The 19,781-nt window shown below is 36.2% G+C and overlaps 1 protein-coding gene across 1 annotated transcript in view; it reads left to right on the top strand.

Annotated features, from left to right (window-relative positions):
- Positions 1 to 19,781, top strand: part of LOC121368814 (leucine-rich repeat-containing protein 74A-like) — a 66,725-nt gene that overhangs the window by 37,719 nt on the left and 9,225 nt on the right. Inside the window, exons 3-12 of the mRNA XM_041493559.1 lie at positions 3,941 to 4,127; positions 7,119 to 7,291; positions 9,051 to 9,158; positions 10,601 to 10,694; positions 12,575 to 12,624; positions 13,076 to 13,240; positions 13,928 to 14,043; positions 15,331 to 15,505; positions 16,438 to 16,680; positions 18,170 to 18,181. Of these exons, the coding sequence (XP_041349493.1) occupies positions 3,941 to 4,127; positions 7,119 to 7,291; positions 9,051 to 9,158; positions 10,601 to 10,694; positions 12,575 to 12,624; positions 13,076 to 13,240; positions 13,928 to 14,043; positions 15,331 to 15,505; positions 16,438 to 16,680; positions 18,170 to 18,181 (1,323 nt within the window). The remainder of the gene's footprint in view (positions 1 to 3,940; positions 4,128 to 7,118; positions 7,292 to 9,050; positions 9,159 to 10,600; positions 10,695 to 12,574; positions 12,625 to 13,075; positions 13,241 to 13,927; positions 14,044 to 15,330; positions 15,506 to 16,437; positions 16,681 to 18,169; positions 18,182 to 19,781) is intronic.

The raw sequence follows: 19,781 nt of genomic DNA on the forward strand, positions 1-19,781 counted from the left end.
GCTTGAACTGTAATTGGATATCAGCACAAAAATAAAGTTGAGCTGAACTAATTGATGAATATACAAAGAAAGAAAGAAATGTTTTATTTAACAACGCACTCAACACATTTTATTTATGGTTATATGACATCAGTCATATGGTTAAGGACCACACAGATATTGAGAGAGGAAACCTGCTGTCGCCACTTCATGGGCTACTCTTTTCGATTAGCAGCAAGGGATCTTTTATATGCACCATCCCACAGACATGGTAGTACATACCACAGCCTTTGGTACACCAGTTGTGGAGCACTGGCTGGAACGAGAAATAGCCCAATGGGTCCACCTACGGGGATCGATCCTGGACCGATCGCGCATCAAGCGAACGCTTTACCACTGGGCTACGTACCGCCCCCAATGAGTATACAGACTAGAATAGAGAGGATGGGAGGCTACATCCAGCTGGTATTTATGATGTATTTTAATAAAATAATTACCATACTGTGTTGTCAATTAGAATATTTACAGCGCCCTGTTTTATAAATATATTGATCACACTGTATTGTATGAAAATATTTATCTCAGAATGTCTAGTGAAGTGTGTTGAAAACATTTGATGTGAATGCCTCATTTCCTTTCAAGGCAGCGAAAAACACAGAGGTGTTTTTGTTTGTTTTTTCTCCTTTAATCAGTTACACGAGACACATTACCCATGACAACTGAACCATACATCGGTTGTATGCATTGTTTTCATTGGTTAAATGGTAGTTTAAGTGAAGGATTGGAAAGCAATTCTTTAAAGTCACAGTGCGTGTGTAATATTGTTGATCTATCTCCGTCTGACCCATTATGACAGGTCATGTTTTTGTTCCCTCTGAGAGCTGTGAACAATTCTTTACAGGTTATAACTTTGCGTTGTGTGGTGGACAAATTACGGGACATTAATCCCTCTCTTCCCAGGACAGATTGGCAGGGCAGTATTAGGAGATAGTCGAGTGGTGTCCGTGGGTGGTTACTACCACTACAGTGTGCTTACTAGATATACAGAAAATATGGATGAGATGCATGGATGGACTGACAGATGGTAGGACAGATGGATGATTAGGTGGGTGCATGGTTAAGTGGATGGGTGAGTGGGATGGATGAATGGATGTAAGTTGGATGGATGGTAGGATGGATGGATGAATCATGGATGAATAGATGGGTGGATTTTGGATGGATTGATTGATGGATTGATGCATGCATGCATGCTAAGGTGGATGGATGTATGATGGATGAATAGATGGGTGGATTTTAGATGGATTGATTGATGGATTGATGCATGCATGCATGCATGCTAAGGTGGATGGATGTATGATGGATGAATAGATGGGTGGATTTTAGATGGATTGATTGATGGATTGATGCATGCATGCATGCTAAGGTGGATGGATGTATGATGGATGAATAGATGGGTGGATTTTAGATGGATGGATGGATGGATGCTAGGATGGATGAATGGATGATTTGATGGATGGATGGATGGATGGAAGAATGGATGGAAGAATGGATGAGAATTATTGAGGTCCCATTGGGATTTATTGAAATCCCATCAGGAGTTTACTAGGATCTAACCAGGATCTTCAATGATCCCACTGGAATATTGATAATCCTGATATTTAATATTTTATATGGGCATGGACTTTTCTGGAATATCACTTCACATAACAAATTTCTTTATTAAAAAACCCTAACAACAAAAACAAACAAAACAAACAAAAGCAAAAAAAAAAAAAAACGCAAAGAAACTTAATAATGTTCAAGTATTATTGCTATCATAAATTACTAACATATCCATTAAGTATCAGCTATCAACATTCATTGTTTTTTACCTTGACATTTCTGAACAAGTCATTGATACATGTGAAATATGATTCTTAAAATCAATGTTACCGTTGTTTATGTTGTATTCCTTTTGTTGGAAATAATTAATTTGCATTAAAATATATAATTATTAAAACAACAACAACACAAACGTACAACATCAGAAGGATTGTATCACATTATCAATACTGTACACAAATGGAACATTAATAGTAATATTAATTTAGGAAGGAAATGAATGTTTATTTAATACAGACTGCCAGGCACATATTGGGGAATTTTGGTGGATAATCTATACAAAACAAAATTAATTAATGGCCAATAGACATATTGGTAAAAGATTTTTACATTATGTAGATTTATGTTAGCAAGTTTTGATCTCAGATTATTTCTATATTTCTAACATTGACAATTTCTAACATTGAGTACATTTTGACCAGTGGTGCACACAAAAACATACACATGATAGTTTTTTTCATGCATTGATGAAACCATTACTGAAATGCACTTTAAAAAAAAAATAATAATAAAACAAATAATAAATATATATATATATATATATATATATATCTACTGGTTCATAAATAATTATTTTGGGTATTTATTGTGAAAGGAAATTAATATTTATTTAACAACATCTCAGCCCATTTTAAAATGTGGCCATTTGGTGTCTAACATACGAAAATTTAGACTTTATTTAGTGAAAGACATTTTGCTTTATATTTGCTTTATAATAGTGTAAAAGTGTGTAAATATAAATGTGCCCCCCCACCCCCACCCCACCCCCACCCCACCCCCACTTTTTGGCACCTTCCTACGCTCGTGTGAAGTTGTTAAAAATCAGGCTAGTGGTCCAATAAACCAATTAAATGATACATATTGCACCATAGTCCTACAGTTGTTGTTTTCTGTATCGTTTCATCTGATGTCCAAATGCACCAGGGACAGTTAAATTATCCAGCTTGAATTAAATATTTATACATTAACTTCCAGAACACCCTCAGATTGTTTTCTTCACATGCCTATAAACAAGTGGAAAGTCACTGAACCGATACTTATTTCAGACTATTAATATGCATAGTTTATAGGTAACGATTAAAAGAAAGGTGTTAATTTGCAGGCATACTGTAGATGTACTGTTACAGATCGTGTTTAACTTTCATGGCAATTTACCATTTTTTTTACAGAGTTATGGCCCTTGAATTTAGGAAATACAAAAATGTGTTTAGACTGGTAGGTGACATGTATTGCTTTAGCAGTACGCTCAGAATGCTTGTTTTGTATGATACAACATATTTTATTTAATGACTTTTTTCACTTTGCTTACTATCAGTCTGTTAATGTTTTTGAACAAATTAGTATTGTTATAATGTAATTTGAGAAATATTTCTTTGTTTACTTTGCTTTAATGTGTGCTTTGATGTGCAGATTTTACCACCCTGTGTCTTCTCACTGTCTGTTAATTGTCCGTCTGGCTGTCAGTGATATAGTAATTACTCCTGATAAATGTGACCATCTGTGAGAATACCAAGCCAAAGTCGCCAGTGGGAATTCACACATAATGTCATTATAAGTAATTAACACAAAAAATAGTCCATTTATTGTAAATAATAAAAAAAAACAGTATCTTTTCTTTCTGCATGCAAAAGATATAATTTAGGCTACGAATATTCTGAAAGAAGTAAAACATGTTTTTTTTAATGATCTTAATCAGTAATTACTGTAGTAATTCCTATTCTACTAAAACAAGGCAGAAATGATGTTATTTCTTTTATTATTAAAGCAGAACAAAATAGTTTAGCTTGTACATTTACAACATCAAAATGGCAATTTTGAAATGTTTTTACAATAGGCTCAATAATTACCTATGGCACTTTTAAACTTGCCTACAGAAATAACTTTTGCAACAAATATAAAAACAAAAATGATTCCTTTAAACATTGGCAATAGTTTTTATTCTGTGGCAACAAAATTGCCATCAGTAAAATCCATGGACTATAGTAAATCATATTACATTATTAAGTTCCATCCTGGTCTGGTAGTTCTGCCAATATTGATGGATGAAGTGTCTTTCATTTTCTTGTTTTTTTTCTTTCAGACAATTAGTCGAAACAGTAGTAGGAAGTCCAGACAAGGCAGTGCAACCTCCAAGGTCACTGAGAAAGGTCACAGTTCTGAGAGTGAGGATGAGGTCGGGGAAGGGCGGGGTGTTGATTCTGAGATGGACTTCAGGCCGGTCGACATCACGGATGAGAAAGCCTTTGACACAGACCTTGAGGATAATGGTATGTTTTACAAGATCTGGACCCATATTCACGAAAAGGTGTAAAGTTACGTCTACAACTAGCACTTACATCTGTCGTGGATTTACGTTTACGTGGAAGAAGCAACTTATTCACAAACACGGTCAAAAACGTAAATATAACTTAGTTGGATGATTGTAACTCTCTCACCGGAGAAATAATAATAAAAAACAACATTACAAACGATGACTACCGGGTAGATAACAAATGCGCAAAATTCAATTCCGTTTGTCGTCTGCTGACAATAACATTGCGAACGGCGAACCATGGCATTTTGGTATTGGTGAGGATTCGCGTTTTGGTGTGAACTTTAGGCAAATTCTTAAAAAGGAAAAGATAACTCAGGAGAAATGTGGCCGAGTCCAACTTTACACATAGTCTAACTTACATTTTATTGTTTTGTGAGTAGCTCTTCTGTCGTAGATTTTTGTTTACATGCAAAACTAAACTTACAATGTTTTGTGAATATGGGTCCTGGTCCTTTTCTTTGATACTGCTGGTGTATGAGAGACGATGACATCATGCTTACTAACTGAACTTCTGTCTGTTTCACTTATTTTATTAAGGGAAAGCACAGCAGGCACGTATGTGGCAAGCGAAGTTTCTAAGGTTTGTGCTTCCCCAGAAAATACATTGAAAAAACAAAATGCCTGAGTAGGGATGTAGCTAAATTGTACCCATATTATACTTGTGTGGTCTCATTGGATGTATCTGGAATCTATTGGAAGAAAAACCGGCCTCGGTGGTGTCGTGGCAGGCCATCGGTCTACATGCTGGTAGGTACTGGGTTCAGATCCCAGTCGAGGCATGGAATTTCTAATCCAGATACCGACTCCAAACCCTGAGTGAGTGCTCCGCAAGGCTCAATGGGTAGGTGTAAACCACTTGCACCGACCAGTGATCCATAACTGGTTCAACAAAGGCCATGGTTTGTGCTATCCTGCCTGTGGGAAGCGCAAATAAAAGATCCCTTGCTGCCTGTCGTAAAAAGAGTAGCCTATGTGGCGACAGCGGGTTTCCTCTAAAAAAATCTGTGTTTTCCTTAACCATATGTCTGACGCCATATAACCATAATTAAAATGTGTTGAGTGCATCGTTAAATAAAACACTTCTTTCTTTCTATTGGAAGAAAAGAACTTTAAGAACATTAAAATGGGAATATTGTTTTAGAAATAAATAAATACATTTAAATGCATAAATTATATGGATTTTTAAAAAACAGCATCACACTATGACAACACTGGGAAAAAATAAAGTTTGTTTTTATTAACAACATCACTAGAGCACATGTCAAACATTTGGTAATTCTGACATATAGTTTTAGAGAGGAAACATGCTACTTTTTTCCATCAGTAGCAAGGGATCGTTTATATGCATCGACCAGTTAGCACATACCATGGCCTTTGATATACCAGTTGTGGTGCACTGGCTGGAATGAGAAGTAGCCCAATAGGCCCACCAGTGGGGATCAATCCTAAACTAAGAGCGCATCAGACAAGTGTTTTACGACTGGGCTACATCCCGCCCCAACCACCACCTCCACACTAGGAAGGTTGCTTGCACTGAAACTATATTTATATGGATGAATTTATTCATTCCATTACCGGCCTCGGTGGCGTCGTGGTTAGCCATCGGTCTACAGGCTGGTAGGTACTGGGTTCGGATCCCAGTCGAGGCATGGGATTTTTAATCCAGATACTGACTCCAAACCCTGAGTGAGTGCTCCGCAAGGCTCAGTGGGTAGGTGTAAACCACTTGCACCGACCAGTGATCCATAACTGGTTCAACAAAGGCCATGGTTTGTGCTATCCTGCCTGTGGGAAGCGCAAATAAAAGATCCCTTGCTGCCTGTCATAAAAGAGTAGCCTATGTGGCGACAGCGGGTTTCCTCTCAAAATCTGTGTGGTCCTTAACCATATGTCTGACACCATATAACCGTAAATAAAATGTGTTGAGTGCATCGTTAAATAAAACATTTCTTTCTTTTATTCATTCCATCATTCATTCATTTCATAACATTATTGGGTTTTATTTAGAACCAACATCAAACTTAAACCACACTGGGAAGATTACTCATAAATAAATAAATACAATCAATCAATCAATAAATCAATCAATCGATCAATAAATCACAAATAAATCACAAATAAATAAATCACAAATAAATAAATATTATTTATTTGTAAAATTTATTAAATTAGGAGATAACCATATTAGATTTGTGGGTGTTATTGTCTATTTGATCCTGCAAATGTCATTTTTGATCGAAGGTGTGAGCCTGAGGTTAAAAATGAAACATTTGCAGGCTTCAAATGGACACTAACACCTGGGAATCTAAAAACTCCATATGGTTATGTCTATTGTAAACTGAATTGGGTTTTTTACGAAACTAACTGTATATTTGGTATTTCTTGAAAAAAATACCTGGCTACAATCTAACTGTATACCCTTGAACAGTCAACTTGCCTGTTCCAATTGCTAATGACGTCATTAGTTTTTCAGGTGATATTTTCATTTGATCCCGGAAGTATTGAAATCTGAGATTCGGTATCAATATCGGTATTTTGTGGGTGATTTACCTCGGTATCGGTACGGTATTCGGTATTGACACGATACTGATATCGAGTGCTATTTTCGGTATACTCGGCTTTAAATGCATGCCTGTGTTATGGCTCACCCGCTAATTTCATCTAAATACAATTAAATTCCATACACAAGGCTCTCGTCTGACTAATACCAACCCATTTTGCGTTCGTCAGATATATTATTAGTGCTCTCCGGGAAATATTGTTCAATACCGAAATTTCAGTATTTTGAAATTTGCTTGGTACGGTAAATCGGTATTGACATAATACCGATACCAGACGGTATATACGGTATACCACCCAGCTCTAGTAATTAACCAATCACAATACAGGACACACTCGCCATCAGTTTATACAATAAATAAATCAGACTTTATTGTTGTTTCAGAACCGACGTCGAAGTACGACCACACTGGGAAGACCGCGTACGTTGAAGCGTGTAAACTGCTTGGCGTGATCCCTGCATCGTTCTTCCTGCGACACATGCATGATGAGACTCTGACGATGAAACATCACGGTCTCGGCACACTGGGAATGAAAGCAATAGCCATGTCACTTGTAGTAAGAGGCATTAAATACCCATAGTAATAAACAACCAGACAATGGTTCAGTAGAAGAAAGGAAATGGTTTATTTAACAACGCACTCAACACATTTTATTTACAGTTATATTGTGTCGGACATATGGCTACGGCTAAGGACCACACAGATATTGAGGGAGGAAATCCGCTGTCGCCACTTCATGGGCTATTCTTTTCGCTTAGCAGCAAGGGATCTTTTATATGCACCATCCCACAGACAGGGTAGTACATACCATGGCCTTTGATATACCAGTCGTGGTGCACTGGCTGGAACAAGAAATAGCTCAATGGTGCCACTGATGGGGATCGATCTCACACTGACCGCGCATCATCTTGTAGTAAGAGTCATTAAATACCCACAGTAACAAACAACCAGACTATGGTTCAATAGACTGCTGGTTACTGACAGCATGCACGGAACATGAGTCTGTCATGTAGTCCCATATTTCATTTAATTTCAACTTATTTTTTTGCTTATATCCAATTAAGGTTCAAGCATGCTGTCCTGGGCACACACTTCAGCTATCTGGACTGTCTGTCCAGGACAGTGTATTAGTTGTTAGTTGGTTAGTGGTTAGTGAGAAAGAAGAGGGCATAGTTGTCTTACACCTACCCACTGAGCCCTTAAGAACTCGCTCTGGGCTACGAAATGGGTTACTTGAATTTGTTTTTGCATAACCAGCCTAGGTGGCATCGTGGTATGGGCATGGGTCTACAGGCTGGTGGATAATGGGTTCGGATCCCAGTCGAGGCATGGGATTTTTAATCCAGATACCGACTCCAAACCCTGAGTGAGTGCTCCGCAAGGCTCAATGGGTAGATGTAAACCACTTGCACCGACCAGTGTTCCATAACTGGTTCAACACAGGCCATGGTTTGTGCTATCCTGCCTGTGGGAAGCACAAATAAAAGATCCCTTGCTGCTAATCAGAAAGAGTAATCCATGCAGTGGCGACAGCGGTTTTCCTCTCAAACTCTGTGTGGTCCTTAACCATATGTCTGACGCCATATAACCGTAAATAAAATGTGTTAAGTGCGTCGTTAAATAAAACATTTCTTTCTTTCTTTCTTTTTGCATAACCCATAAATGGTTTATGCAAATTTTCAATTCTCAGAGGCTTGCTGTAGCCCAGTCGTAAAGCGCTCACTTGATGCGCGGTCAGTCTGGGATCGATCCCCATCAGTAGGCCCATTTGGCTATTTCTCGCTCCAGTCAGTGCATCACGACTGGTACATCAAAGGCTGTGGTATGTGCTATCCTGTCTATGTGATAATGCATATAAAAGATTGCTGCTAATTGAAAAGAGTAGACCATGAAGTGACGACAGTGGGTTTCCTCCCTTAATATCTGTGTGCTCCTTAACCATATGTCCGATGCCATATAACTGTAAATAAAATGTGTTGAGTGCATCATTAAATAAAACATTTTTTTCCTTCCTTCTTATGCTAAGTCAGAAGCATAATGGAAAGTCAAAGTGTTTTCTTCTGATTAAAGTGGAAACCCTGATCATGTACTATTTTTTCAGGATATTTTCCGTTTTTTAACATCACAGACTCTTCTTTCACTCTGTTGTAACTTTATTCTAAATGTGTTACAGGTTTGTAGATTAACTAAACTTAGTGTCCATTTTTACGAGTTGAAAACTAGGGTCTGCTCCTTTATAACTGTAACAATATATTTCTTCTTAGAAATTTATATCCTGAGAAATCACTGTAACAGACATTACTGTTGTGTTTCAGTCGAACACCAAAGTGCTCACACTGAATCTACAAGACAACTGGCTTGGCACCGAGGGTGGACTCGCTGTGTGTGAAATGCTCAGAGATAACTGTTTTATTACTGATCTTGTAAGTGTTTGTATACTCTGTCACTAAATAAGGCAATTTTCACTGCAAACATACATAGATGATATTTCATGTTTTTTGTCAAATACGATTTATATCATTGAGTGAAGTTTGCAATCATATTTCATGAGTTGCACTTGCACGACGAATGTGATATGATTGCAAACTTCACGAGATGAGATATAAATCATATTTGACAAAAAACATGAAATTTTCTATTTATTATATAACTTTTGGCAATTTACCTTTATTTTTAAAATTCCAGCTGCAAAATAGTTCCGGCTTTCTCACAGTGAAGATAACACTTTCTACAGTGACAATAACACATTTTAGAGTGAAATAGTGAAATTTTCACTCTAAAATGTGTTATCATCACTTTTTATTTCACTGATATTTTAAGATATTTCACTAAATGTTACATAATAAATATGTTTTATTCTATAACTTACCCATGATATCCATGCCATAAAGCCACGTGATAATTTAGTGTATTAACTCGTTTAATAATGATATGAAAATTTGCAAGGTCTATAGGTAATGTGTTGCTGTGGATGGGTCATTTGTTTACAAGTTAACAAGACCCGTGTACCTGAGTGTAATGTTTTCATTGAGTTAGTTAAAATGCATGACGTCAAACTAATTTGTGCTAATCATGATGACATCATATTACCGAAGTTGACAACTTTAGTACTGTGATTTACTAAAAATTGAATTAAAATGTTATTTTAGAAGTGTTATAGGATAAATAGAATTCGCTACTTGTGTTTTTTAATATGTAAAATATCAACCTCGTCTAGTTAATCGGTATTTGTCTCGGCAGAGCCTCGACAAATACAGATTAACATCGATTCAGTTGATATTTTCCATATTAAAAAACACTTGTGACTAATCCTCTATTTATCTTATTATTATATGTTTTTTCATAATATGTCCCGAGTCTAAAACAATAACAAGCTATGCATATTTCTAGATGTGTGTAATGTTGCCTCGAAACACAATAATGAACATAGTCATTTTGGATTAGGCAAGTAACTTTTGTTGAAGATGTAATGTTCAAGGGTCATCACAGATCAAAGACATATGGCTGTATTTGCATTTTTAAAAATAATTATTCAAATTTCAGCTGCATTTTGTCAGTGAGATATTATTTTTTGATTATGTTTGAACCTTTTTGTAATTTTATAGGTGAAATATTTTAACTGATAATATTCTTGTTTTACATAAATTTGTAAACAACAGACTTGAATTTATTTTAATTAATGTATGATTATTTAGCAGTATTTTAGTATGAATAAAAACAAGACTTCGAAAATTATTTACATTTTAGTTTTATGAGTTGTTTCCCTTTAAAACTTTCTTCAAAAAGCTTCTGTCTCAAATGATATCATGAAAGGATGCAGAAAATGATTTGTGGAATTTTATTTACATTACTTTCTGTTTTCTAGGATTTATCAGATAACCATCTAGGAAGTGAAGTTGCAGAAGCGTTTTGTAAGATTATAACCAACAATGATACTCTGCAGAGAGTTACACTTGCAGGTGAAGATACCCTATTCATTATACTCCATCTACCCCACTTTAAACAGTTAAAATGGATGACAAAAAAATGGAAACAAGAATCCACTATCACATAAATGTCTATGCAATGAAGTCCCAAACTATCTTTCAAACTTATTACCGGTAATATATGTTGGAGAAAACAATCCCTACAACCTTCGAAATGTAGAGGATGGAAATCTATTAATTGCAAAACCTAAAATGTCTTTATTTAAACATGGTTTCAGTTACTCTGGACCAGTACTTTGGAATCAGTTACCTAAAGCTATCCGATCATCACCAGTAGCTAGTGGGAATTTCCCTATTAGCTCAGTCCGTGGTTCGAATCCCCTCAGTGCAGGTTGATTTTTCTGTTATATTGGAGCCAACGTAGAGACTGAGTGTGTTCTTAACACAAAATACAATTATAACCCAGTCAGGATCTGTAATAGTTGAACTGCCGGGATGTAGCTTCACTTGAGGAGGGAGTATGTAGTAGTGTTGGTATAAAGTACTCCTACTGGCAGTAGCTAGTGGGAATTTCCCTATTAGCTCAGTCCGTGGTTCGAATCCCCTCAGTGCAGGTTGATTTTTCTGTTATATTGGAGCCAACGTAGAGACTGAGTGTGTTCTTAACACAAAATACAATTATAACCCAGTCAGGATCTGTAATAGTTGAACTGCCGGGATGTAGCTTCACTTGAGGAGGGAGTATGTAGTAGTGTTGGTATAAAGTACTCCTACTGGCAGTAGCTAGTGGGAATTTCCCTGTTAGCTTGGTTGATTCGAATCCCCTCAGTGGAGGTTGATTGTTTTGTTACATATGTATTGTAATTCTGTATTGTTTGTACCTGAGGGCCTCAGGGAAGATTAGCTTTTGCTAACTGTGTTACCCTCACAAAATAAAAAATGTATTATATTACTATTATAGAACAGCTTGTAACATAAAATACTTGATGTTTTTTTACTTCAGACAAGTCAGACCTTATTGCTACAACTATTGTTATATGTTCCTTTCATTTCAACTTATTTTCGTGCTTTTATCCAATAAGTTTCAAGCACATTGTTCTGGGCACACACCTCAGCTATCTGGGTTGTCTGTCCAGGACAGTGGGTCAGTTATTAGTTGGTTAGTGGTTATATTGGTGAGATACGAGGGTGTAGTGGCCTTACACTTACCCATTGAGTCGTTAAAACTTGCTCTGGGTGGGAGCCGGTACCGGGCTGGGAACCCTGCGCCTACCAGCCTTATGTCCAGTGGCTTAACCATGATGCCAACGAGGCCGGTTCAGTGTTCAATTTGATGTCCAGTTTTTCTTTGTAGTAAATGTATCAAGAGTTATTGCCCTTGTTTTGGAAGAAAAATACTGTTTTCTAATCCAACACAAAACATTCACACAATAAAGGTTTTAACTTATAAGTCGGTATGTTTATTCATTGAATAAGATTTACAGCTCAGATAGCTGAGGTGTATGCCAATGGTAGAATGCTTGAACTTTAATTAGATATAATCATGATAATCATGTTTAAAAAAAACTGAAATCAAGATAAAATGAACATGAAATAACCAGGATTAACAGGTACATTGTACATAGTGGTTTTCATCAGTGTTTCTTTAGTGTAATATTAGCTATTACTAATGTGCTATGGGTAATTGTGAATAAACATTCCTTTTTTATATGCTTATGTTTTAATATAGTCTTATTCAGCTTACTGTGCTAACACAACAACAATGCTATATAACCTGAGTCATCTTCTCCACTGCAGAATGGTCTTCCCTTGCAGGATGTATATATTCTAATTTTGATCCGATATTCTGCTGATGTACATACCATACAACTAAAACCCTTCTTTCTTTTTCTTTTTTTCTTTTTTTTTTATAGGAAATGACTTTGATGACAGATCAGCAGTGTTCTTTGCAGATGCATTACTAGTAAGTTTCAGAATTGTTATAATAAATAAAATGTTAGTATTTTTGTAAGTAACTATTTTAATGTGCTCATGTACCACAGGGATTTCGACACGCCTTTGTAAGTTTTTTTTGATACATTCGCTAATACTTCAGACTCATGAATATTTCATGATTTCATGTTAATAGGCCCTGTTTTATGAAGTGATATGGGGTTTACAAAGCGATCTTAGCGCTAAGATCACCTTAGGTGCATAACTACCTTGTTTAATATTTATATGTTCTGTAGATCTCACATCATATATTCACATATATATTCTTACATCATATATTTATGGCAAATTTTATTGTCCAAATACAAAAGAGCATTTGGCTAAGTTGGTTGCTACTTTGGTAATAATTATGTATATAAATATGCATGTAGTTCGAAGAAGTTAAAAATCCAGTTTGAGATGATGATATTATTATTTTGCAGACAACAAAGCTAGAATACTTAAATCTGAGTCACAATCACTTCGCCGAGATCGCAGGAATAGTTCTGGGTCCGGCCATCTCGGAAAACCTCACCCTCAAAGAACTTGACCTCAGCTGGAACCATCTACGCAGGAAAGGAGCTATTGCAGTTGCCATGGGAATCAAAGTATGATATATGTATTGCCTTAATTTTGTTATTAACGATTTTGGGTGTTTTTTTTCTATAGACGGGATAACACACAACATGGTGTTTGATATACATGTCAGAGTGCACTGGTCAGCAGATGAGGCTTTGTAGCTAGAACTGACATACAGACCCAGTATATGTTGTTACAAACAACTTTAAAATGTACATATATGTACCCAGTATATATGTACCCACCAGCCTTAAATGGATGACCACAGTGCTATATTTCACATATTTCTATAGTTGGTTCTGACCAATGTCTACAGTATAGAATCAGTTAGTGAGATCCAAGTGTTTACATCCGAGATCACAACTCCCGGGCCCATGCTTATAAAACTTTTAGAGTCCAGACTCAATCTTTAATGATGTCAGACGCGTACAATTTGTATGGCGTTGTCATGACATTAGTCTCCAGTCTAAGACTTTAAAAGGCCTGATAATTTTTCCTAAAGATTATTTTTTATTGTTCTCTGATTGACTTGACTTCTTATTAAAGCAGTCCACTGATGACTATTATACCTCAGGCAAATACTCTACCACTGAGCGACATCCCCACCCACCCAATTTTAGTTTTTGGTTAGTTGGTGGGTGGGTGGGTTGGATGGTTGGTCGGTTGGTTGGTGAAAATACACTGGATAATAAAACAATATCAAATCTGTGTTGCAGACCAATGTGTTCATGAAGAAGATCAACCTGTCGTGGAATGGGTTCGGACTGGAAGGAGCTATAGGAATTGCAGACGCTCTCCGGGGAAACTCGGTTCTCGAGGAACTGGACATCACGTAACTGTTCATTTAAATACTCCTCATTTCAGTTCATTTTAACTTATTTTCATTCTTATAATCCAATTAAGCTTCAAGCACGCTGTCCTGGGCACACACCACAACTATTTGGGCCAGAACAGTGGGTTAGTTGCTAGTTGGTTAGTGGTTAGTGATAAAGAAGTGGGTGTAGTGGTCTTACACCTACCCATTGAGCCCTTAAGAACTCGCTATGGGTTGGAGCCGGTACTGGGCTGTGAACCCTGTACCTACCAGCCTGTAGTCCGATGGCTTAACCACTGTGCCACAGAGGCCGGTAATACTCCTCATACAGAGTTCAGAATAAGTGACAGTTATTATCACTGTATTCTTTTTGTTCAGTCCCATTGGTCAGTGTAGTTGTTTAGTATTTTTCAGACAGAATATTAAGAACTACAAGTATTAATTTTTTTACTTTTACTAGGCATTAGAAATGAACATTTATTAATGTTTTGTGACATTATATAATTAATGTAGTTGTATTTATTATGTAGTAAAACATCTGTACTGTAACATGAGGTACTTTTCTCTTATGTTGTTGAGTAATGAAATAATAGTTTGCACCTCATCATAGATGTATTATCACAAGTATGGCAACTACAAGTATACTGAGAGGCATAAATAACGCAATTGGTATTTCGCTGATATTTTCTTATAGAAATATTATGTCATCAGTATTGGGCATGCAGACAAATGACATCCTGGTAACAACTGTAACTGAAAGAAGATATTGTTCAAATCAGGAATTTTATTTAATAAAATGTGGTTTTAAACAAAAAACACAACTGGTTTTTTTTGCAATAAAACAGCAATTTTTAACATTACTTACCATGGCATATTAAAAAAAGACAGAAAGCATAAAAAATGGTTGCTTTTATAAGGAGATGAGAGCAGGCAATGCACATGCAAAATGATTTTCATATGCAACACTGTGTTGTAATAAACACACTAGTTATGCTTTTTGCTGAAAACTCATTTTATTAAAAAATCCTCTCTCACTTACAATTATTATCAATATGTTATTTGTCCGCATACTTAATATATGTGATTTGACATTTCTATAAGAGATTATTAGGTGAAATACCCATTGCGGTATTTATGCTTTTCAGCATAGTTGTGTCATTTTTTAAAATTTTTATCATGCCTGGAAATTTACATAATATCTACTGTGTCAGAACTGAACTTTTTTTATGGTACTCCACCCACTATGTGTTTGCCACACACTGCTGTCTCTATGCTCATGAATATGTGTGTTTTGTTATATTGCAGGAATAATCGCATCACCACAGAAGGTGCTGTTCTCATTGGGAAAGGTCTGTCGGCCAATGAGAACCTCCAGGTGCTAAAGATGGGAAAGAACCCGATGCAGACTGGAGGATGCTGGGCGATCTGTCAGGCTATTCTACGCAATCCAGGATGCGTCATCAAACTGCTCGACTTCTCTGTGAGTAGACTGTAGATTGTTTGGTTAGAGTGGGGAGGTGGAGTGTGGGGTTGAATTTTATCTCGGTAGTCTAAGGAGAATTTACCTTTATGTTGTCTATTTGTGAACATTTTCAACTGAGCCTTGTTTAGGTAATTATACTGAATGTTGGTCAGTTGTTTGGTGAACAGTTTATGGGCAGTTTTATTTGGTCTTTCTGTGAGTAGGTAGAGCAGGACGTAGCCCAGTTGTAAAGTGTTCGCTTGATGCATGGTCAGTTTAGGATCAATCCCCATCGGTGGACCCATTGGGCTATTTCTTGTTCCAGCCAGTGCTCCACAACTGGTGTAACAAAGGCCATGGTATGTACTATCCTGTCTGTGGGATGGTGCATATAAAAGATCCCTTGCTGCTAATTGAAAAGAGTAGACCATGAAGTGGCGACAGCGGGTTTCCTCTCTCAATATCTGTGTGGTCCTTAACCATATGTCTGACGCCATATAACCGTAACCGTAAATAAAATGTGTTCTATGAGTAGATTGTAGACAATTTCATGTACATGTATTTGATTTTAAGGTATTTTATATCGTTTGTGAAACAATGCAGTGATTTGTTTTTCAAATAGTTTATGAAATTTATATGTAAAAACAATTTAACAAAATAAATTTTAATTAGTAATTTGTTGGTACAAGAAATGTTGGTAATTTGCTTTTGTGCTTTGTAAGAAATTTAGTTTGACCCTTCATGGAAATGGCTGGTCAAAATTTGATTCACTTGTATTTTCAAACTGTTTGTGAGGTTCTCTGAAAACAAGTTGTTGAGAATTTTATTAAACTATTTTATGAATAATATTTGTTAAACAATGTTTTTTGCAGGTCATCTGTGGTGAAGTTTACTTAAATGTTTTTTTGATTCACACAACAAACAACATTCTTTCTATGGGTTTTTTCCAGGATATTCTTGTAAATAACGATTTCAATGAAATCTTCCGCAAAGTGCAGGAACAAATCCCCGACATCAAGATGACACATGGCGGTATGGAGCCGCCACTCAAGCCCAAAGTACGCGTTCACCCAATGGTCAAACTTGTCACCTACATCGAGAAGAATAACCTGAGGTTGGTCGACTTCTTCAACAAATTCGACAAGGACAAGAGTATGAGTGTCACCCATGATGAATTCAAGGAAGGAATACAAGTAAGTTGTCACAAATGTCGTCTTTCTTCGGAGGATTTTGTTTAAAACGCATTTAGGGGGACCGACCAAATGTGCCAGGAAACCCAGTGCCAGATTAGACAGATTTTAACCAAGCTATTGTCACTGAATGATTGGGCCTAATACGGGATTGTGCCAGATACGTAGTGCCAGATTAGACAGATTTTAACCAAGCTATTGTCACTGAATGATTGGGCCTAATATGGAATTGTGCCAGATACATAGTGCCAGATTAGACAGATTTTAACCAAGCTATTGTCACTGAATGGTAGGACCTAATAATGGATTGTGCCAGATACACGGTGACAGATTAAGACAGATTTTACCCACGTTATTGTCACTGAATGGTAGGGCCTAATACGGGATACAGGATTGTGCCGGAAACCCAGTGCCAGATTAGACCGATTTTACCCAAGCTATTGCCACTGAATGGTAGGACCTAATACGGGATTGTGCCGGATACCAAAGAAATCTGGAATACACAGGTATCAGTTTGGACAGAGTCCACTGTATTTGAATTATTATGCATGACACATGAAGTGAAACAGATTTGTCCTCCTATAAAGTGTCAAAATACTGCCACTCCGACCAGTTTTTGCCAGTCAACATCTCCAAGGGCTGGGAGATATTTTTGCCTGTCAGACTGGCAATTATTCCATGTTTATATTTACATGGTACTTTTAGTAAATCATGTTTGGTTTGGCAGGTTTTGATTTGGGCCAGCAGTCTTTGTTGCTTGCCTGGACCGAAAATCCAGCAGGAATTTCAGCCTATTTCGACCCCTGGAAATGTAAATGTTTTCCAGTGGAAACTTTTTTTTTTTAAAGGTTTTAAAGGTTTGATTTCTTATATATATTTATAGAGAAATATTTTAAACATTACCTATGTTTACACTCAGTGATTTAAATGGTTTTCTTTTAGCTAATATGATGTTAAACATTCTAACCCTAACTTCATAAAATAACAAAGATGTTAGTGATAGAGATTGGGTGTTTTTGTTTTAATATCAGTTCAAAATGTTTTCTTGGGTGTTTTTGTTTTAATATCAGTTCAAAATGTTTTCTTTGGGAAATATTATTTGATTCAGAATTTAGAGTACAAAATATTCTGCTTTTTAATATTCAGCTAAGGCAGCAATTGACATTTTCAGCTTTTCTTTTAGCAAATAGTATTTTTTTTTATTTTACTCCGAATTTGAATACATTTAGTAGGTACACCTCATTAATCACGCTATTATCATATGCATGACTGTAAATTGTAGTTACATATTTGAATGATCTAGTTTTTATAATAGATTTGAATTAAGATTTTGCTTTATTGGCCAACTTGCTCATTAGCTTTTTTCAACAAAATTTGGTATATGTTGCACTGGTTACCCAATGATGCTTGTTTTTAACAATCCAGACACAATTGTATTATCCACTAATGTAAATAAGCATGTCATTGTTTTATTTTTTTTTTTCTCTCTCAGTTTATGCAGAAGGTAAACTTGTGTTGTTGTGTTGTGTTGTGGCATTCTGTGTTATTCTGTAACTTTTCAAACTGCAGATATGATTGGTAAATGGATCTAGGCCAATTCATACTTCCATTTTTCACTGACGCCATATAACCGTAAATAAAATGTGTTGAGTGCATTGTTAAATAAAACATTTCTTTCTTTCTTTCTTTCCATTTTTCAAAAATAAACAGTTAATAGATGGATATTTAATGACAACGAAACATTAAACAAAAGAGTTGCTATTGGGTGTCTATGATATCTATTTAAAAAATGTGAACTAACAAAACTAAATAATTTTGTATGATTCCATCTTTAAAAAAGTATTTTTTAAAAGCATAATGTATAGAACTCATAGCAAAAGATGTTTGAGAAGTTGCATTGCTGTGCTAAATTTTGTTTCATCTTCTATGTTTTTGTTTTCTTGTGGCTTTATTTGTTATCTTTCTCCCAAGTTATTTTACCCCATTCTGATCAATGCTTAATGAATGGCAGGTTAGGCTTGGAACAGAGAAAAACCGGTTGTGGCATTAAACTACTGGCTGCATTATTGAAAGGTTGGAGTGGTGTATGCTTCAAAAATGTAACCAAATGATAGCCATCAAGCTGAGTAAATGATATTCATCACTATTCTCATCATGATAAGCCAGTATCCTAAAGCAGTAATGGGTACACAGGTTTATTTTGCAATCCTGAAAGAAAAAAAAAGAATACATTTATTCATATTCTTACTGATTATTCTTTAATAGGTCTGTAGTATAAATGGTATTTGAAGTAGGGAATAAGAAGAATATGCTCCCCATAAAATTTAAATTTTTTGATGGCCTCAAATGTGATTGTTAATTATCTGAAGAACAAAATAGCAATATTTGGCATAATTATTTTTAGCTGTTTAAAAGATTATTTTCATTTATATATATCAGGGCCATACCCTGATCAAAATCCTGGGGGAGGGGGGGGGAGCACTACTTTTTACAAACAAATGAAACACTATACAAATTAAACCCTGAGATGTGTATGCTATTTTCTGGAGTAAAAAAAAGAAGAAGAGATTCTTGGGGGGGGGGGGGGGACTAATGCCCTGAACACACACACACACCCACACACACACCCACACACACACCCACACACACACACACCCACACCCACCTGAAGGGTATGGCCCTGTATATAGTACGGTATATATGTATATATTGATGTGGTGGTCCTCAAACAGAGGTACACTCCCCCCATTCCTATGGGCCTTGTTTACGATGAAGATGAAATGCATAAACTCCTCCATTTTGCTTGTTATAGGCTCACTATGTCGTTTCAAGCAAGGTTTCATGTTAATGATTACAAAAGTAAAATTAGATTAGAAAATATTGATAACAAGTGGAATATGATGACTACACTCCTTGAGCCTAATTCGCTAAACTCTCACAACTTTGCGATCTCACAGTGCAATGCTAACACACTTGCAAAGAGGATGCTTTGTTGTCTAGCAGAGCCTAAGAGACCTTTGAACAAATTAAATGTATATATTTTCAAGCAATATATTGTTTGTCAACATAGCTATGTTTCTTGCTATGCAACACTTTGCTTAATG

The sequence above is a fragment of the Gigantopelta aegis genome, chromosome 3 (assembly GCF_016097555.1).
Source record: "Gigantopelta aegis isolate Gae_Host chromosome 3, Gae_host_genome, whole genome shotgun sequence".
Taxonomy (NCBI): domain Eukaryota; kingdom Metazoa; phylum Mollusca; class Gastropoda; order Neomphalida; family Peltospiridae; genus Gigantopelta; species Gigantopelta aegis.